Raw genomic sequence first — 21334 nt, 5'->3', positions numbered from 1 at the left:
ACAATGATGATTATTGTAAATTATTGTATTCATTGCGTTTGATTTTTCACTTGTTTATTCAAGTAAATAGCACGATACATACATTAGTATTTGTTGGTCGTCAATTATGTAGTTAGTCATTCCAGCACCATGTATATAACATACTGCACATGTATGTATAAAATTGAAGGAAAGTCACTATAAGAACAGGCCACTCCTCAACGCAAAACAATTACCAATATCATTTAGGCTTTGTTGTTGAATGTTTGTTAATGCAGTAATTGGTCAGATTGTTTCGAAGGAGGGGATGATTTAGTAGATTGTTCCCAGCAGTAGTCAAACGCAAACGGTTTCTCCGGTTGGGCAAATGTGAGAAGTTCCAAATTCTTTTCGTAGTCCTGAATCTTGAAATAAATTAGTCGTGAAAGTTAGTTACATAATAATATTATTTAAAAAATATTTGAAGGGAAGGGTGACGAGGCGGAGTGGCAGAAATGCCGTCCCGCTTACCGTCCACCTGAGTGGGCTGAATGGAGGTGCTGGGTTCAAGTCCTAGTGCCTGCAGTGGGTTTTTCTCGTTTTTCCCCACTGCCAAGCTCAGGTACTCTTCTCCCTCCCTGGGTAATGGCCCATTCGTGGGGTCCAGTGGTTGTAATAAAGGTTTTTTTTTTGACCCATTGGTTCCGTGAAGAGACTGCTTTTCTTTCTGATTAATTAGCATACCTGATTAATTATCTCAGCCCCACCACCTCCAGCGTCCAAAGTGAGATCGCACACTTGTCGGAATAGGGATTCTGGGGTGTGACAATTTTTGATCCCCCTTTTGGTGAAAAACTACGCATGAGAAAAAGGAGAAAATTAGCCATCGTCACACAAATTCTTTCATAATATGCACCTATAATATCATAATATAAATATTCCATCATACGACGTTATTGATTTTCTATTGTAATAATAATAAAGTACGTTTGCGATGTTAAAGCAGTCGCGGTAAAGGAATTCGAGTGCATTTGGATGGCTTGGTTCGACCGATTGGCTCACGTCAATAACATAGCACTTGTTTTCATGCCAGAGTATATTGTACTCTGACAAGTCGGCATGAACAAGGTTGCACTGTTTGTACAGTCGTATCATCATGTCCACTGTTTGGTTATAGGCGGAGAGTAGCAGGTCATCCTCGTCACCTCCGATTGGGAACTTTACATCTTTGAGCTTGGGAGCAGGCTTGCTATCACTGCCAATGAAGGAGAGGACCAAGATATGCTTCTTGAGGACCACTACGGCAGGACAGGGGATGCCAGCTTTCGAAATTCGGACTAGATTGTGCATTTCTTTTTCCGCCCAAAGGTGAATCACTTTCCTTGGATTCTGTATTTTTATTCACATATTATGTAATGTACATACAATTTTTAAGTTGCATTGTATTTTACCACCACGCACTCACCTGTTTTGAGAAACGATCCTTAAACCGATAGTCGTCCCGAATGTATTTGTCTCGAGTTTTGAACTCATTTAGTGACGTTTTAAACACCTTCACGGCACATTCTGTAGGGATTTCCATTTTGGTAGTAGCTTCTCCATCCCTGCCCAACTGAGAGACCTCTTCGCCACTGTAAACAGACTAATCAGTCAGAGAGGGAGGAGTGTATATATGTATGTAGGGTAGGTGGAGAACCTAAATAAATACCCACCCACCTCCCACCTGATGCGAATAAAACCACGGCTTCCTTTCCCGTTGAAATTATACCGCACACATTCTCCAAAATGGTGGCATTGATTAACTTGTACAACAAGAGGCGGGTTTTGGTATCAATCGCGAGGTCCGACGTCGACTTTTCCTTTTTATCATGGTGACGACTTCGACGATTTTCCTCTGCTTTCGAATAGGCTCGCAATTTGTTGAAAACCTAACAAGAGTAACAAGTCAGTTGCAGGTACATCAAATTGAATTGGATCCAACAAAGTTGGAAAACCGCGATGTAGCACTGTGATTAAAATAATCACCACTCACTTTATTGGAGAGTTGCATATCAAAACTTCCCGCATCGCCAGTGTGAATATGAGGAGGCATTGACTCCATGACCCTGCATGCATTCCGCCGACCATTCATTGTGACATCATGCTTCGTCACCAACTCATTGTTTACCTTGACGTACCCACATCGAGGCATTTGCGGAAAAGCCTTTTCATGAGCCTACAAAAATCATAGGTCAAAGTATTAATTTATGCAACACCATGAAGACTAGAATTATACGAAAGCAACATAATTAACTTACTTCAAAACTGTCCCAAGACTTTGGTGGAGGCAAGTCTTCCTCGTCCTCGTCCGAGTCAACACCAGGAGGCGACATGAGATATTTATTGAGAGAGACAGACACTGGGATGAGGAAAGAAGGAACAGTAATCAGTAATCTGAGGACAATCATGACGCAACGCAGGTCACTCACCCTTCGATGTTCCATTATATTTCTGCTCCACACGCTTCAAGTCGTCATCATGCTCCCGACTAAACTGGATTTGGAGCATTTGTGCGATCATAAAATCAGAGCTGGTGTCCTCCTTTGAAGTGGCGAAGATGGAGCGTCCAACTCCTTCCTCCTTACCATCAAAACTGTAGTCTCCTTCTTCTACGTCTGCTGATGGTGAATCCAGCAAGCCGGCCACGAACCGTTCCTCCTCCTGGGACTGGAGGGAGCTAGCCAACTGCTCGCTCATAATGTCGCTCAGAGCCAGGACGGGGGCTGTGGGGGCTGCAGTGCCCCATCCACCCCACGAAGACCGCGATGGAGGTGGTTCGTCAGTCTCGGGCATCGATGAAGCTGATGTTCTCTCAGCGACCTGGACAGATGCCATTCCGTCGCCTTATTTCGATTATTTGCAAATTCCAAATCTATCAAAAACATGACAATTAGTTCACGTGACACTGCAAATGATAGATTATAATTGTCATGGTTTATAATATGTCCGTCCTCTATGTTCGTTCTACCAGAATAGTACACGATTACCTGACTTAAATAACGCTTGGGTCTCGGAGTTATAAAGTGTCAAATGATCAAATAACCTTCATCATGGTACTTATGAGCAAAAATATAATGAATGACGATAATAAAGTACAGTACAAAATTAGCACAATAATTACCGCGGTTTTATGTTTTACGTATGTAAAGTTTTATTGAAATATTCAAGTAGAAAATAAATTTGGATACAAAACTTTGAATCATTTAGTATTGCTAGTGGACGAGGTCGTCGTTGTTTGTTGTTGGGTCATGGTTGAACTGGGCTGTTGCAGTTGTTGTGAAGAGGGTGGAGGTCCATTATTATCTCGATTGTTCATGGGACCTTCACTGTTAGTGGCAGTCCCAGCGGCGTTGGTCGTGGTGGCGTTGGTGGCACTGCTGCTACTCGTCCCTCCACTTCCTGCTCCTCCCGGTCCTGGAACAAGTTTAGATCTTTTCCTGATATAGTGCTGCCAGTGAAGGATTTGTTGATCATCTATGAACTTTGCACACTTGTTGTTCATGAGTTCCTTTCGAAACTGGGGGTACTGAAGAAGGTCGAGGAAAGTGAGGGCCATGGGGTACTTGAGGAATCGTGCATATTCGGGCTCCTTCCAGTAGAGCAGGTAGCGGAGGTAATTGATAAAGCTGGGCTCCTTGAGATGTTCCCTCTGCGCCAGGAAGTTGAGATAATTGGGGTTGGCGAGACACTGAACAAATTCTAATTCCACTTGAAATCGAAGTCGAAGCTGGTCATCAGATTCGCCACGGGGTGTGCCCATCATCATCATCCTCTCTTCCGCCTGACCAATCAATAATACCAACACCGGAACGTCAACCAAAGTTTTTGTTATTATTACTTCAAAAACATTATTAAATCAAAACATACACGTTGTAAAAAGTGTGATTCGGCTATGCTATGCTACTGTACGTATTAACAATATGTACATCCAGTTGCCAGTCACTCACCAGTGCAATTAATTGTGCACTGGCCTGACTGAGTTTCTTTGAAACTCTTTAAATTAGTTGCCAGCGATGACGAATATGCCCTAAATTGCCTAACAAAATGAATATGCAATATGTATTTCGCCCAGCAGAGGCAATTTTGTAATATAAAACAAATGATAAGTGCCCACCTTTGCCGCCGACCTCTTGCTTGAATTAAGAGTCTTCTTCTTGATATGTAGGTCCACTGGTCCACTCCAAAGTTTGGAGTCCAAACCAAAAACGAGACGAGAGCTGCCAGATAAATGTCGTCCTCTTATTTACAAGGTGTTGAATAACAAATAAGTAAGTCAGAAAAATCTGTCCCCAAATATTGGATGATGAAACGCTCTCCTTGTCCAACAGGTAAATTAATAATACTGTAAGACGACTAAGTCGTCAGTCGTCACGACTTGTCAGAACGTTCAGCGAACGTTTGGTGGTGTCAAAGAGCCCACTGGTCGGTGGGGCAGGGGCAGGATGAGTGTGTGGGAACTAAAAAACTTCACACGCAATCTTCGTCTGGCCGAGTGCAGTTTGCAGTCAACTGTTAAGTCAGTCGTCCTTATTAAGTGCTATTTTGAAAACTGGGATGTCCTTTGAAAATGGCGTATTTCTTCCTGATCCTGACCCTCCACCCCTCATTTCCCCATCTGCTAGGGGCAGGAGACAAGGCGGTTCTGGTGCTGGTGGTCACAGAGGTAATAAGTTATTACCTTAAGAGAAAGCTGTTATTACTAATAACAGCTTTCTCTTAAGTCTTAGGTCCTATTATTTTTATATATTAATTGTAAGTATTATATTATCCTATATTACACTTTTTCACGGGAAATTATCCTTGACGTCCATGGTCTTGTATATAGGTTCACGTCCCCGTCAAAACCACCATTCTCGCTCGCCGAGATCTATCCACCACGCTTCCGAAGACATCGACCACCAGCAGCAGCAGCAGACCACGATGAATGGAATGTTTTCTTTCAACCCAGACGCACCCTCGTTTCAACCTTTCGTCACAGGTACGAGTAGCACATCCCAAAATCGAAACTATGCAGCACCGTCCTCCCGACAGAGACCTGCTGTCGCGACATTCCAAAGCAATCCTAAAAGTCGAGGTTTCCTGGATATTTTGCGGAAGGACAATAATAATCACAAACACCGCAAAGGTGGTGGGACTGGTAGTAGTTGTGACAAGGAAGATGACGACAATGGCCCTGATGGTCCAGACAGGGATGAGCTTTCCCACAGGAGAAAGCCTACCTCGAGAGACCAGAAACCAGATATTCGAAACCAGAGGGAACGCCTCACCGACCAACTCGGAAGGAATGCATACGATTGTATGATTTGCGTCGAGCGCGTTAGACGTGGTTGGTCAATATGGTCCTGTATGAAATGTTTCAATGTCTTCCATCTCAAATGCGTATCCACTTGGGCATTGTCCTCCAAGGACGGTGAGTGCGCATAATAGCTCAACCATAACATTTATTAAGTCTTCTTTCCTGACTCGTCATCATGATGATTGCTGTTGTTTTATTGAAGAGGTTGGATGGCGCTGTCCTGGCTGCCAATCTTACTATGAAGATGTTCCTCACGAATATCGTTGCTTTTGTGGAAAGACTAAGAACCCGGAAAATATCCGCTCTGACGTGCCTCATGGGTGTGGGAATACGTGTGGAAAGGTTGGGTCTGGTGGGCCCGAATGTAATCATAGCTGTTCTCTTCTCTGTCATCCCGGACCATGTCCACCTTGCGAAGCTATTCAGTCGAGGCAAGTGTTTAGATATCTTCCACAAACCTATCAATTACTGAGTACTCATTGTTAAGTAATGTGGTGTAGAAAATGCTGTTGTGGAAAGACGTCTGCTCAAGTGAAGTGTAGCTCAAAGACGATTCTAACTTGTCGAAATGTCTGTGATAAGTTGCTTAACTGTGGAGCTCACAACTGCACAAAATTATGCCATGGAGGTCCATGTGATCCCTGTGCATTTATCATTGAATTAGGTATGTATACGACTTTATCTCGTCACTACTTATTTACATTTACCTATTATTTATTAGTCCTGCTTAATCTTGCTTGAGTATTTTTTAACTCATCGGTCATCGCCAAAGATGCCCCTGTCCATGTAATTCTCTATGTATATACGTGTATTATTTACATTACAACAGCGTGTCATTGCAAGTCTGAAAATAAATCGACCCTCTGTGACTCAAGCACCTCTCGAGTGGTGGCGTTTTCCTGTGGCAGACCATGTGATAAACTCCTGTCGTGCCAGAACCACAAATGTTCTGATAACTGTCATGTTGGAGCATGTGATCCGTGCTCACTCTCGCCCGAAATTGTGCTTCGATGCCCGTGTGGACAAACCTCCGTGACCGAGGCGTGTCGAAAGTGTAACATTCCGCCCAGAAAGAGATGCCTTGACCCGATTCCTGTGTGCGGAAAGGTGTGCGGGAAATCTCTCCCCTGCGGCGGCTCAGGTGTGCCCCACAAATGCTCTGCGCTCTGTCACGCCAATCCAACTTGCCCAACTTGCCCTCTTCTCACCAACTTCAAATGTCGCTGTGGGAGCAAAACCTTCGAGCTTAGCTGCGCTCAGTATGACCCTGAAAAGGAATATCGTTGTGAAAAGCGATGCACAAAAGTATGTTGATGCATTTAATGTATGTACTTACATTTCGTAGGTACATTTACGCTTAGGATGGTTAAACATTTTTAATTGTGTTGACATACTTCCAGAAAAAGAGTTGCGGACGACACAAGTGTAATGCAAAATGTTGCATAGACGAAGATCACATTTGTGTCATTGTATGCGACCGTCCATTACGATGTGGGAATCATAACTGTTCTCTTCTCTGTCACAATGGCCACTGTCCACCGTGTCGTGTAGTCAGTGAGTGGAAATTTGCTTTGGAATTTTACAGACGATAGGGGACATTATATAACTAATAATTCTTGTTCCTCACGATGCATCAGGTTTTCATGAACTTAACTGTGAATGCGGCGCTTCTGTGATTTATCCGCCCATCCCTTGTGGAACGAAAAGACCGCCGTGTACCATGCCTTGTGGGAGAGAACATGATTGTGACCACCCCGTCTTGCACCACTGCCACTCGGATGCCCAGTGTCCGCCCTGTACCATGCTAACTGAGAAGTGGTGTCACGGAAAACATGCGGTATGTATCGAGGAATGATGAGCAAAATAGTTACAGTGATATTATGTGATGGCATATTTTGAACAATTCAACCTTACAGTTACGTAAAAACGTCATGTGTCACATTAAAAATGTCTCATGTGGGATGCCATGCAAGAGAATGTTGTCTTGTGGACGCCATGAATGCTCACGCCCATGTCACCCGGACTCGTGTCTCCCTCCTGGCAACAAGTGCAAGTTGGTATGTGAAAAGCCAAACGCAGAGTGTGGTCATGGGTGTAGTTCGCCCTGCCACGATGGGCAATGCCCGGAAATAAAGTGCAAAGTTGTGGTGAGTGTTTTGGGTTAATTCATTTGCAGTTTTATTAATTCTGTGAATAACTTACTTAAATATTTATTTTACTATTGTTTATCATATATTTTTTGCAGTCTGACGTGACTTGTTCTTGTGGGAGGCGACAGGAAACGATGATTTGCTGGAAACGCGAGAAGGAATATGATCGACTTGTGTGCTACATGACTAATCTGGAACTCAAACAACTTCGCGATGCGGCCACAACATCATCAAATGGGGGAAAAACAGAAAACGAAATAAGCGCAGAGGCCGTGTTGTCCACAATTCAGGCCAAAATTCCAAAAGCTCAAGTGTAAATCATCACAAATATATACATAAATCTGTTATATGATTCATGATTGCTTGACCTTTTTATGTACTATTACCACGTCTCCATAGTTTGGAATGTGACAAGGAATGTTCAAGAGTAGAGAGAAATCGCAAGATGATGGCCGCCCTGCAACTCGAAGATCCCGATGCCACGTCTACTTTTGGTACTCCAAATTACTCTGAGTTTCTGACCAGTTTTGCGAAAAAGAATCCCCAATTTGTGGAGAATGTGCATGATAGGCTCACAGGTCTTGTTGTGAAAGCCAAGCGGGTAAAATTATATTGGTTTATTTAGAAAGTTACTGTTGGCGTATGTACGTAGTTCTAACTCTTTGAATCTTGAGTGTGTCAATTAGGGCGGTTATATTATATCCTTAAACCACTCGCTCAAAGAGTTAAAACTACGTACACCAATAGTAAAGCATAGATATTGATTATGATTGTATCAACTACTAATTTATTTTTGATTGTGCAATTCAGTCAAAGAGGAAGAATGAGACGTATGGGTTTGAATCTATGAATCGTGATAAGCGAAAAATAGTCCACGAATATTCGGATCACTTTGGATGCCTCTCGGAATCATTTGACGAAGAGCCCAATCGCAGCGTCGTTTGCACGGCATCAAAAGATAAAGTAATTATTGCGAACCCATGTGTCTTGGAAATTTGATTACATATTTGTTTTTACTTTTAGAGTTATCTTCCTGCTGTTTCACTCGTGGATGCTGTCTTTCGGCCAAACATTTGCTCTGAAAGGAAAAATGCTTTTAATGATGTTGAAATATTCCAAAACACAAAGAGTCAAATAATGCGACCCGCAAATGGCAGAATGTTGCAACCTGGGTTGGTCTTACTTATTATTCAAACTAAATTTCAAAGCATTTATTGAACTCTTCTCATGAGTCTGATTCTTCTGTTCTCATTTCTCAGTGGGAGCACGTTATCCCCTCGAGGAAGTGGAGGAATGGTTGCGCTTGGTTGTGGTGGTGCCGCACTCGCCCCATCAACGCAACCCATTAAACTAGCTCCCAGTGCAAATTCTACATTTCGAAATTTCGCCCACCCCACGACCTCGGAGACCTTACCCACACTGCCTGGTGCAGATTTCCCACCCTTGAGTTGATGTTCGGCTATGAAGTTGAGAAAGGAGGAGTTTTCAAAGAAATTTTTATGAGGGGATGTAATAATATGTATAGCTCATATGGAAAGAAACAGTATATTTGGCGTTCGAGTTTGTAAACAGATAGTTTAATCTGTGCCAACCACTTATAATTAAAAGTGATGTCAATCCTGAAATTAATTTGCCTTTGAAATTTTGCGTACACGTATGTACAAGCCAATGGTTCAACATTTGTTATAGACATAATTACTGCTGTTCTTACATGTTATATATGTCATGTTCATGAAATTACATGAACTTATTTGATGTGATTAAACAATATTATTCTAAATCTTTCGAGACTGAAATGTGTAGTTGTTTGTAGCCTTTGGGTTTCCATTCCTTTAGGCTTTCCTAATAAAACCCAAGACATTACATTATTGGTGGAATCTTGGCCATGTGCTTGGTTCAGAGAAGAAGCCCGGGGTAGCTGCATATCTCAATAACATCCTCTGCATATACAAGGCATATACATACCTACTACAATTGTTCGTGTTGTACGTCTTAAGAAATTGGTCCATATCCTACCAACATTGGAGGATTCTACGACTGGAAACTTATTTATTATGAGTGTCTCGCACCAGTTGCTGGGGTTGGGACCAGCAGAGATGTTGGACTTTGATAAACGAACTTGCTCCAGACAGGGCAGTGTTGGGGACATTGAAATAATGGACGGATTTCTGAAAGGCTTCAATCTTAATTATGACGACACAATCAGGCAGCTGGACATCTACTATGGAATTGGTAAGCCATGCAGATATTAGAGACACCATTGTTAAAGCTCTCTGACTGAAACCAAATTGGTTTAACCAACGCAACATGCAACCTCTAATGATAAATATAATACATTTCAATTCATTTCATATATAATATGCATGCCAAATTTATGAGTGCAAATTTGTGGATTTCCAATCCTTGCAGTGAAGCGGACCATACTTCGCTACCAAAGTCCAGTCAACGGTTTATTCCCCGTACTCTCGTCGGATAACAAGGTCGGAAGTGTTCGAGACAGCATTTATTGCGCCGCAGGTACAGTTATTTGGTCTAAGAAAATGTAGTAGTTTCAATTATCTATTCATTGTACTACTCACAGCGATATGGAGCTTATACCAGGCATACCGGTGAGTGTGAATGCATCCGTAACCAACAAATTCATAACTAACAAATAAAACGACATGCCTAATATCACAAGTATATTTCAAGGAGGATTGATGATGACCGTGGGAAGGTAAATTCGGATTGAGTAATTTTTGTAAATTAGGGCTATGATAGATAATTGTGTTTGGATTTTATAACAGTCGCATGAACTAGGTCAGAGTGCCGTCAAGTGTATGCGGGGAATCTTAGAGTGTTGGATACGCCAAGCAGATCGAGTGGAACAGTTTAAGCAAAACCAATCTCACCAGTTTGCCCTACACTGCAAATTCCATTTGGAGACTGGAGACACCGTGTTTGGGGATGACGAGTATTTTCATCTTCAGGTGACACACTAATAACCTTGGCTGCTTCTGCTAATGACCTTCTATGTGGCGACAAAGAGTGCAAAGACTTTTGTCTCTTTATATAGATTGACGTGGTGTCCCTGTACATCATATACCTGGTTCAGATGATCACGTCTGGACTCCAAATCATATTTGTTCAGGATGAAGTCAACTTTGTTCAAAACTTGGTCTATTACGTGGAACGTGCATATCGCACACCAGATTACGGTATGTGGGAACGAGGGAGCAAGTACAATGACGGCACTGCTGAAATTCACGCGAGGTGAGCGCCCCACTACCGCGTTTCAAATCACAGAATATAGATTCTACATGTAGAATCTATATTCTGTGGTTTCAAATAATATGAGATGAATATCACAGAATAGAGATTCTACATGTAGAATCTATATTCTGTGGATGAATATTGATGGAGGGACTCTGATGATACGTTATCTATTAAGTAAAGAGCTTTTAATTACTATACTTGCAGCTCAATTGGGATGGCGAAAGCGGCTCTGGAAGCAATCAATGGATGCAATCTGTTTGGAGATGTGGGGACCTCATGGAGTGTAATCTTTGTTGACATTGATGCTCACAATCGCAATAGGAGCATTTTTGAAACATTACTGCCAAGAGAGTCCAGCTCAAAAGTAATTACAACTTAATTAATTACTAATTAATGAAATTAATTACTAATAATTACTAATTAATTACTAATTAATTAATTACTAATTACTGAATTACATTTCGGAGCAAACTGACTTTTTGGCACGGTTTCAACAGAACATTGACATTTCCCTTCTATCCACCATTTCATATCCTGCGTTTGCTACCCATGACGAGCAATCGTACTCAAAGACGAAACAAAAGATTCTTCGGAAATTGAAGGGAGACTACGGCTTTAAGCGCTATCTTCGGGATGGGTACAAGACGATGGTGGAGGACACGGAGAGACGCTTCTACACGAAAGGAGAAACTAAGGTGTGCATAGTTTCTTATCCTACCAATCATATATCAATCTATGTAAATCATTCAAATTTTACGAAAATTTCCTTCTACCACTAGAACTTCGAAAACATCGAGTGCCAATGGCCAATTTTTTACTTGTACATGATCATTGATGGAGTTTTCAAGGGGATACCCGACCAAGTGGAAGAATATTGCCAATTAGCAAAGCTTCGATTGATACGTGACAATCTCGGAGGTGGTTATGATTCCATGCATAATTTCTTGAATGACATATTAACCCATTTTCATGTATTCAGACCCCATCGTTCCCCGCTACTTCTACGTGCCCAAAGAGTCCATTGAGGAGGAGAAGCAAGAACCTGGCTCCCAGGCCCGTCTGATGAGTGGGAAGGGCTCCGATAGTGAAGTCTTCCTTTGGGGGCAGGCCATGTACATTATCGCCCAACTCCTCACTTCCGGACTCGTCCACCTCAACGAGATTGACTTGGCGAGGAGGTATCTCCCAACCTACAACCGGCCTCGTAGAGCCCTTAGATACTCAGCATTTCAGGGAACGGCGAGCGACCTTGTTGTCCAAGTCGTCCTCATTGCAGAATCCCATCGGGTACCTCGTTATTAACTCTCAACCGTTGTAAACTACTTATTTTTCATGTTTTAAACGTTTAATAAATGGTTGAAAAAGTTACAAGCCATGCTGGCAACGTATGGTATCCAAGCTCAAACTCCCGTCGAAGTGGAACCAGTTCAAATATGGCCCCCATCACAGCTCGTCAAGGTACACGAGTATTTGGGTGTGAACAAGAAGCTGGGATTGAAAGGAAGGCCTCCGAGACCGGTGGGAGCACTGGGAACGTCCAAGGTGACCAAGGAATAATACTTTCTACATGCTTTTGTCATCGTGTGCTGTTGTTGACAGACACAGATCTGCAGATAAGCCATCGTTTATTTATTTTGCTAACCATGTCTGCCTGTGGAGGTAGGTGTATCGAGTGTGTGGTCAAACAGTGCTCTCTTATCCACTCATGTTTGAAGTGTCTGATTTCTATCTCAGGTACCCTCATGAGTCAATTACAAATTAACAGTCTTAATTAATAATTAATCAAAAATACTGAAACATTTTGTTCATAGCCACGACATGACTCTTCTGATTGATGACATTAAAACCGAGTTGCATTTCGTGGGCAAGAACTGGCGACTTTCGGGGAGGTATAACTAATGGCTTTATTATTTTACTTAAAGTATGTATATTAAATAGTTATGTATATGAGAAGTGATAACATTGGTGTACCTGTACCTATATTTTCAGACCAACGATGGTTCTCCTTATCAGGGAGGACCACATGCGGTATGAACAGAGTGTCATAATTTTAGGCAAAATTGTCTAATTCACATCTCTCATCAACATTTAATTAATTGCAGAGATCGAAAGTTCAAGGAGCTGCTGGACTTGTTTGCCGAGCTTAAGAAAGGACACTGTGACGGATTAAAGGTTAGGATTGGCCGTCTGCAGAACCTAATCTCTTCCTCATGCATAGGTAATTAATAATTAAGCGCATTTTTAACTAAGGCGCGTCCCACTAATAAAGTAGAATTTTATTATTCCGGCTCCGACATTTTAAAAAATAACACAAACTTTACGAGAGACGCAGAAACCGATAAGAAACTATATAATAATATTTAAGTTTTCCAGCTTCGATGCCCGAGCTCTACCGATGTTGAACTAAGCCCTGCTAAGGTTTTGGGTTGTTGTACGAAAAAAATTTGTGACATAAATATATCCTAAAATAGTAGATTTTGATAGCTTAAAAGAGCCGAAATTTAAATTCACAAATGGAGCACGTCTTAATTAATCAATATTTACTGTTCGGGCTTCTGATATAATGATGGCAACCATATTCATTCGTTCCAGAACATTTAGATTTTATGAACCACATTAATGTGGATCTTAACGTGGCCCCCTTCCGCCAAGTTGTCCACGAGTACAGTGGGTACCAAAGTCTAACCGATGTGCCCAAAGCCATAGTTTTCAATGACCCCTTTCTCCAAGTCAAAGTAAGCCCTGCATACACACATGTTAAAGAGATGAACTGGATAAAATAAAATGAGTCCCAAATTTGACTGGGTTGTACCCTAGGAGTACAAGGAGCAGCCTACGAGCGAGATTTTGGAAGCTTTTCGCAACCTGGAGGGATTCTATGCAAAGTGCCAGCTTCTGGGCTTCCTCTTGAAACGCGAGGGTGCGGACTTTCTGGTGGAGGAGGACTTAACAGTGCAGGAAGCTCTTCACCGAATGAACGATCAGGCAGGAGTTTTGAGGTTGTGGGGTGCTGTTCGTTATGCTAGCAGTCTCCTTTGCCAACTTGTAGACTCGATAAGTCCCTACATAACCACCATCTTGGTCAACGGAAAACAGGTAATCGCCTGCTAATATCATCATGAAATTGTACATTAGTCTCATCATCACTCTACACAGCTCACCTTCGGGGTGGTGGGTAAAGAGGAAGTAGTGATTGACAAGCCCATGAGTCCTGCAGAAATACGGGACGTAATTTACTCCAAGGTGCAACCCTACGACATTGTCCAAGCCACGCTGCAACAGGAGTAAGTGGTTCTATTTGATATATAATTATCTATAATAATATACTTAAAATAATCCCATGTTGAAGGCTGGCTCTTTATTGTGGCAAGCTGATTGTGACCCATCCTGACGTCTTTGATGGGATTCTCAAGATTCGGATTGGGTACGAAGAAAATTATGTAAATGACGAAGCTCCTCTAACTCAACACGTGCGTGTGGATCTTATTTTCTGTGAAAACCTTGTGCAGGTGGGTGTTACAAGCCATCCAGCTCTACATGGACATTACGAAGGAGAACGTGAACGAAAATTTTCAGTTGAGCTGGTGCAGTCCGAGCGAGGTGAGACGCCTTCTACAAATCGTCCTCGACATTGGCGAACATCCAGACAAGTAAACTACCCAACTATTACATACAGTGGCAACACAACAAATCGTGTGTCCTACAGTGTAGGACCTGCACTTCAATTTGTACATGCATGTAAATTCCTTCAGATTGTCAGTGTTTCAACGCCGCCAAATCGAGGGCTGCCTCTGCCGAGTGCCCACAAACTTTTATGGGAAGGTATGGCACGTCTTGAGAAAGACGCCGGGCGGAATCATCATTGCAGGCAAGACGCTGCCCCAAGAGCCCACCCTGAGCCACATGACCCTCTCAGGTAATTTACCATAATTTACCATAATTTACCCTCTCAGGTAAATTAAGGTCTTCATTTTAATTGGATGGGATGCGACAAAGTCATACGTGAAAGCCAAGTAGATCAGATTATGCATTAATTAATTATTTCGGAAATGAACAGAACTCAACTTTGCACTTCAAGTGGAAATCATGCTTCACAATATTGAACATCCAGAGTACATTCAGATAGTTATCGAGGTGAGTGCATATTTACCCATGATATGAATTTAGGGAACCAATACATCTTATTATTACTTATTTATACTGAACTTTTTCACGATTCTACCACCCCACAGCTCCTTTGCGTCGTGTCCACAATTCTGCAGCGGAACCCAGAGTTGGCTTTCAACGGAAGTTTGGACGTGGACCAACTCGTGGAAAGTGCATATCAGATGTTTCAGAAGGTATTCACCATTTTCTCCCCATAACTTGGGCATATTAAGAACAAATCACTAGATAAAATGTTTTGCTGTGCAGGATTTTAAGGCCGAAGGAGCCAAGCACGGGGACAATGAGTTGTACCCTTTTTTCAATGCACCGGCGGCCACCACGACCGGCTACTTGGCGCGTGCCGTCGTCAACAACATATTGCAAGGCGACATGAGGTTTGGAGTCGAGCTCAATGAATTCTCAAGGGCAGAATTGTGTGTCATTCAGTAACGATAAGGAGTTGTCGTGCCCAACGCCACTAGAATAATCTAAGTACATAAATTTTTGCTGTTCCATAAAAATCTAGTCTTCCATCTCATCCTTCTTTGTGTTAAATAACAAGTTATTCGTGACTCATTTGAGAAATGTAAAGAATATAAATTTTAAACACCAGTATTTTCTGAGGGGCAGAATGCTTTCCCAATTTTTGCATAAGTGGGTGAGTTTGGGGGTCAACCTATCTTGCTCAATCTGTAAAGGCAAAAACAAATACATATTTCGCTTTTTATTAGGTCTAATTTTGCATCCACCGTTTGCTTGGACAAATCTGCACTTCGAAGGGCCAACTTGCTGAGGATTTCCCAACTTCAAGTGGCAATCAGTCAAGTTCATGTACAACGTGTAGAGGAATTGTTCATGCTGTTTTTGGTCATCCTGGTTTGGGTCCATAGAGTTCTATTGTAGCATAAAAGGTTTAAGGGTCCCATAGTCTTGAAGGATATTTATAGCATTTTTCTCACATGATATAAATCTCACATCTTTGTCTCATCCCGTTTGAGAGAAACACCATTCTGAACTCTGCGAGTTTGTGCGAGGCGAAGTGAGACTTGAGAGCGGAATGGATGGAGCGAGTGGCGGTTAGAGGAGGAGGGAATCGGCCGTTATTCTTCACTGGCAGGCAGACACAGTCCGAGGAGTCCAGTGCCAGAGACAAAGAATTCGGTCGCTCATTATCTGTTTAGTTTTTACATCCCCTAAATTTTGGTTCGTGTCGGTCTTATAGGAGTCAACCCAGATAAGGTCGGTTGATAATTAACTGATGTGGTTAATTGGAAAGAGGGAGAGTGACATTTATAGTTTGCAAAAATTATTGATGTAAAAATCAACAAGTCCGAGATGGCGCATCAAGACAAACCAACAACAACAGTACAGCGGAATGGAGGGAGCAATGGGAGAGGATACAGTGGAAGTGGGGGCACTGTGGTGGCTTATCAAGACTTGGAGAGCCTGGACGTCGATCATTATGATTTTATCAATGCACCTCAATACGTCGACTTTGCTGATTTGGCCCACAATGATGACCCCAATGCAGATCTCTTCTTTGGTGAGCTAGTTAGTTATGTTATGATGGTCATGAACAACTTTCTAACTAATTGTGGGTGTACGCTGAGCTGGAACGGAATAATAAATTATTATAAATGCAATAATTTATTTTTCACCTCATCTCGTAGAAACGCATCGTGAAGAGGACGACTTTTTAATTTCTATTGACAACATCAGCCCCACCGTGCAGTTTTTACACGAGCAACAACAACAACAGAACAATATGCTGACTTCCATTACGCAAGAGGTCAACGAGGCAGCCGCCAAGGTTGGTATGAACGACATTCAAGTGGTGTATTATTCCAGCCCAGCATCAGCACCACGAGGAAGTAGCGATCAAAAGATGAGGAAGATCGGAGGAGGCTCGCTCAACAGTTCCAATGGATCCTCATATTACACCCCCATGGGTCTCGATGATGGCAAATTTGAGTATGATAAGGAAAACTGTGCCCCTCCCCAATCCCTCAACACGCCAGAGTTAGGCAAGGAGAGTGGTAAGGAACCTGTGAAGAAGTTGTCCTACTCGGCCGCATTTTCGGATGGAATTGAGGATAAAGATAAAACCATTGGTGAGTTATTTATGTACTTATATGCATACTTTAGTACATTATATACACATATTATAAACGGCGCGTTAATCACTCTGTGTGTTCAACTGTGTTCTTTACCTATTGTTTATTTCTGGTTAATCTATTTTATAGTTAATCAAGATGAGGAGGGGAATCGGAACATTGTCAAGTCTCAATCGCCATCCAAAGATTTTCTCCTGGCTCAAATTGAGAAGTTACAGCTTTTGTCCAGTGATGAGGATGAAGCTGTTGAACAAGAGTCGTCGCTTGAAAAGAGCTACGAGAGCCCAACGAAATCAATGGTAACTGATGATGCCCTTGTCAACTCTCTGCTCAAGACTCCAGGCGCAGCCCGAATCATTTCAAATTCAATCAAACCCAGACCAATAACAAACGAACGAAAACCATTTTTTGCACTTCCCCCGCATAAGCCCAACCTTTTCGAAGGCCTCTTTATCGTGTCCCCATCCCCTTCGAAGCCAAATACCTTGCAACAAAACCGAGAAAATCTGGATAGTTCTACAATTACGAAGGAAAACCATGACGAGCAGAGGTTTCACAAGCATGAGTTTCCAGTATTCCAAGGCCCAGTTGGGAATGACGACAGGAAGATGTCAATGCTGGTTGAAAATTCTATTGGGCAAGAAGTGGTTTGGAACAATGAAACCGAATTACCAGATGCAACGGCCTTCATTTCACAAGAATTGATAACAGGAAATGCAGCCCAGCGAGAATTTGTGACCGACAGTTGCGATGTTAATGAGGAGGAAGAGGAGGAAAATGAAACTCTGACTCGTTCATTTGAAGGGCCGCATTTGAGAAGTGGACTGGCCTTCATTCCCTCTACTGGATTTGGCCCAGACAAAGGACGTCGAGTTTCAAGTTTGAGCGATTTGACGTCAATTCAAGGATTTAAGAATAAATTCAACAATACAAAACCAGGTTTGAAATCAGTGACCAAGTTTGCTGCTGCTGGTGGAAAATTAACTATCCCACAGTCGCCGGATGCTAGCAAACGGTAACTAAATATTAATAATACATCAATTAAAATATTAAAAGTTGCCAGAACCTGATTTTGTTTTATTTGGCATATCATCGATGACATTAATTTATATATCTATCTATTATATGCTTATATGATTAGGTTGCCCTCCAAATGTCGCAGTGATTTCAAAGCCAGTGCCCAATCCTCTTCTACTTCTTCAATGGCATTTTCAAAGAGGACTGAGGCCAGTAAGAAATATGTACCACCAGCTCCCATCCCGTACCGCAGCACGTCTCGAGGTCCCTTGAAGGCCACTACCAAGTACATGAGTCTGGCTGAAGAAGTGGCAAAGTTCCAAAAAAGCACTCCGGATCGTTTCCGCTCTTTGCCCAGAGTCAAGATTCCTATGAGACAACGTAAACCGTTTTTACTATAGAATTATTTATTTTGTCAGTTGACTAATTCTTCTCCTTTTGACAATTCCACTCCGTAGAATCAGCTTCGTGTGAACGAGAATTGGTGAAACCTCTGTCATCAAATGCGGTGGATGCTCAAGAGCTGTCGTTTCTTCCGTCTACTTCAAGATCCAGCCGTGCTAGCTCCGTATGTAGCAATAGAGGCGGTGTGACTCGTGCCCCTCAGAGGACCACCATCCCTCAGCCATTCCATTTCGGAACCACCAGCAGACCCAAAACATCCGTTATTGTAAGACTACTTGCTCCACTCTATTGTTCTTGGAGTTGTAAATACAAATTTTATGCAATAACGCGAAGGAAATGTGGTAATATAACTATTAAAATTGGCCCACTTATTTCGAATGTTGCAGGATTCCAAGCAGCAAAATGTTGCTGATTTTAAATTCAAAGCGCGTCCCATGCCAAAAGTACAAGGGCCGGTTGGAATTCATGAGCGACCTCCTGTGAAAGTGACCCTGCCCGTTGCACCACATTTTGCTTCCGATGATAGAATTCGAGAACGAAACGTCAAAAGAGCTCAGTCAGCCACGGTAATAAATAGTTCTCCTTTCGCCAAACTCAAAAACCAACTAATTCTCTTAATTGCCACTTGGCTAAATACTACTGTAAGTTGTACCTTGTGGTTTATGCTGATATGTTTGTGTAGCAATCGCCTACTGGACATGTTCCCAGTCAACCAAAACCCAGTCGCATTCCAACCACTGCTCGAGGAGCTCATCATGGCAATTCTTCAGAATCGCAAACGATGCGTACCACTACCTTCAAACCGTTCAGCTTTGATCAGCGTGACCAAGAAATGCTTCGCAGAAAGGAAGAAAAGATTAAGAAGGTAAATGATGAGCATTAAATAAAAAAGTTACCTGCTTCATTCTTGCTCCCACTGCTTATTACTCCGCAGTGCAGTGTTCAATTTTATACACATTCCATATTTAATTAAAATTAACTGGTATTATATATGTAAGTACTGTCTTCAGCCTTCCGCATTTCTCTACAATATTAAGTCTCTAATAATCTTTGAATCGTTCTTTTTAGTAACTTCATTATGTACTTGATGAGAAATTATCAAACTTGTTTTATCGTGTTTTACGTGTTTAAAAAAAGATCCATCTGTAAAATATATTGAATACAATTCGATGATTACAATAAGCCCAAACCATTTTGTATACTCCATAAGTCTTAAGCTTTAAAATCAATAATATAATTAAAATACTAATTGCGTTAATTAATTCGAAATTATATTTCGTAGTAATTTTCATTTGCACATTCGCACAGTAATAATAATAGTGACATGAACACAATTATTATTATTATTATTATATGTCGTCTTCACATTTTCATTATCAAAAGCCTTTCCCATCCGAACGCTTCATTCCTGCCAAACTCTCATTTTCTTTCTGATACTACTAGGAAATAGAGGAGGAGAGGAAAATTCCAGAGTTCCACGCCAATCCACTCCCAAAGTTCGAACCACTGCCAACGAAAAGACCCGTTCAGTCCACACTGGTTGAACCGTTTCGCCTAGAGTCGGACGAGCGAGGACGGGCTTATCAACAAGCCATGAATCAAAAGGTATATGCTCACACTATCACTGTCCTATATGGTTTTGTGGCTAAGTTTAACGTTTGCATTTCGTGATGACATTTTGCAGTTGGAAGAAGAGCGACAACGACTTCGCGTTCTGACTACGTTCCATGCAAATCCTGCAGTTGTTCTCCAACAACCCGCTTTTGAACCAGAGTATCCTGTCAGGCCCCCGCTCGCCCCTTTGGATCTTCACCTTTACACTGAGAAACGAGCTGCCGAGCGTGAACAGTTTGAACATTCCCTGCGGCAAAAGGAGTTGGAGGAGGAACAGAGACGTCAAGAGGTAACCTACCAATACCTCACCAGACCCAAAGATTATACGTGTTATTACAGATTTTATATCTTGGATGTTGCTATATTTTTTTCATTGTTCAGGAGCAAGTGCGACTAAAGGAGCAACATAGGCTAGATGAGATTGAACGTCGACGTCAAATAGTTCACAAAGCGCAGCCATTCAAAGTCCCAAAGCCGTTCGAGCTGAAACCCTCCAACAGACCGCTGACAATTCCTCAGAGCCCGGCATTCAATCCACTCCCATCTCAGCGTCGAACTACACCCACAAAGAACACGTCAATGTAAAAGATTATCCAATTCTCATCAATTCTTCTTCGTCTTTGGTGACGTTTCTTTTTCTGGATTAGTTCTAGTTTTTGGAGGAGTATCATCCGTCCGCAACAAGTTTTGGGTGGTGGTGATGGGAACTGGGTGGAAGAGATTCTGATTTTTTTCGTTCTTTTATTAATTTCTTGTATGATCGGAGGAATTCGGTGGGTTGCAAAATGTCTTCAAAGTCTTTGCATTCATTTTACTAAAAATTATTAATTACTTTACTAACTAAATCAAGGGTTGCTCGCATAACTTACTTATTTAATCATCATCAAAACATAATATTTCTAAAAATACTGTTTGATTTATATCGTCCTTATTGTTGTTGAATCGAGTCATTTTGTACCGTTTATAAACATTAATACTATGAATGTAATTATTATTGAATTTTTAAAGTCGCTTCAAGCATGTGAAATAAATAAAGGATTTATGACATGTCCAGAAAATTTACTTTGTTTATTGATTTGACTTGAACCCTACACTCTTATCAATTTACACTCCTGCTTGACCTTCGACATAGTTTAGACGAGGAGAAAGTGTTACTACTACGACTAATCTTTAGATATTTAACAGGATAAATTGCTGACCTTATTTTTATTACTTTCACAAAAAAGGTGGCGAATTCTTTCTACTCCTCTTCGCAGTACTTGTCCTTGATGTGCTTCCACAGTTTCTGGAGAATAAAATCAGTGATAATTTTTGTGCACCAACACCTTACTTTTGAAGAT

The 21334-nt window shown here is 41.7% G+C and overlaps 5 protein-coding genes across 6 annotated transcripts; 3 read left to right on the top strand and 2 right to left on the bottom strand.

Annotated features, from left to right (window-relative positions):
- Positions 1-37: 37 nt before the first annotated feature.
- Positions 38-4412, bottom strand: LOC110856006 (serine/threonine-protein kinase RIO3). Its single transcript, XM_022104447.2, has 9 exons — positions 4112-4412; positions 2427-2869; positions 2256-2356; positions 1991-2173; positions 1675-1886; positions 1424-1589; positions 946-1347; positions 703-813; positions 38-383 (listed from the first exon to the last, which is right to left on the bottom strand). The coding sequence occupies exons 2-9, from the start codon at positions 2830-2832 to the stop codon at positions 249-251; spliced, it is 1716 nt and encodes a 571-aa protein (XP_021960139.1). The 5' UTR covers positions 2833-2869; positions 4112-4412; the 3' UTR covers positions 38-248.
- On the bottom strand, positions 3197-3757 carry LOC110855856 (mediator of RNA polymerase II transcription subunit 31-like). The gene has a single exon (XM_022104249.1). The coding sequence runs from the start codon at positions 3755-3757 to the stop codon at positions 3197-3199; it is 561 nt and encodes a 186-aa protein (XP_021959941.1).
- Positions 4413-4421: 9 nt separating the features above from the next.
- Positions 4422-9239, top strand: LOC110856005 (protein shuttle craft). The gene is made up of 13 exons (XM_022104446.2): positions 4422-4660; positions 4823-5407; positions 5496-5724; positions 5794-5957; positions 6123-6598; positions 6694-6847; positions 6931-7130; positions 7210-7440; positions 7539-7756; positions 7843-8044; positions 8254-8406; positions 8467-8615; positions 8703-9239. Exons 1-13 carry the CDS (start codon positions 4552-4554, stop codon positions 8893-8895), a joined length of 3063 nt encoding a protein of 1020 aa, XP_021960138.1. The 5' UTR covers positions 4422-4551; the 3' UTR covers positions 8896-9239.
- A 138-nt stretch (positions 9240-9377) lies between these two features.
- Positions 9378-15459, top strand: LOC110855906 (probable phosphorylase b kinase regulatory subunit beta). Of its 2 annotated transcripts, XM_022104316.2 has the most exons (24): positions 9378-9675; positions 9853-9960; positions 10025-10052; positions 10135-10159; positions 10230-10412; positions 10499-10695; positions 10903-11062; positions 11196-11393; positions 11478-11616; positions 11678-11985; positions 12064-12240; positions 12362-12432; positions 12510-12587; positions 12688-12726; positions 12801-12916; positions 13291-13433; positions 13516-13794; positions 13855-13982; positions 14048-14122; positions 14208-14348; positions 14451-14614; positions 14756-14832; positions 14931-15038; positions 15112-15459. In XM_022104316.2, the coding sequence occupies exons 1-24, from the start codon at positions 9498-9500 to the stop codon at positions 15292-15294; spliced, it is 3303 nt and encodes a 1100-aa protein (XP_021960008.1). In that variant the 5' UTR covers positions 9378-9497; the 3' UTR covers positions 15295-15459. The 2 variants fall into 2 exon arrangements, with proteins under 2 accessions (XP_021960008.1, XP_035712716.1); XM_035856823.1 differs by lacking the exon at positions 9378-9675 and having other exon boundaries at positions 9873-9960; positions 10243-10412.
- Positions 15460-15933: 474 nt separating this feature from the next.
- On the top strand, positions 15934-21043 carry LOC110855801. The gene is made up of 11 exons (XM_022104187.2): positions 15934-16387; positions 16515-16955; positions 17088-17973; positions 18100-18356; positions 18434-18645; positions 18767-18946; positions 19063-19245; positions 19824-19985; positions 20065-20283; positions 20376-20575; positions 20642-21043. The coding sequence occupies exons 1-11, from the start codon at positions 16180-16182 to the stop codon at positions 20820-20822; spliced, it is 3129 nt and encodes a 1042-aa protein (XP_021959879.1). The 5' UTR covers positions 15934-16179; the 3' UTR covers positions 20823-21043.
- The last annotated feature ends 291 nt before the right edge of the window (positions 21044-21334 follow it).

The sequence above is a fragment of the Folsomia candida genome, unplaced genomic scaffold, assembly GCF_002217175.1.
Source record: "Folsomia candida strain VU population unplaced genomic scaffold, ASM221717v1 Fcan01_Sc014, whole genome shotgun sequence".
Lineage (NCBI taxonomy): Eukaryota > Metazoa > Arthropoda > Collembola > Entomobryomorpha > Isotomidae > Folsomia > Folsomia candida.
This window is presented reverse-complemented; position numbering and strand designations above follow the sequence as displayed.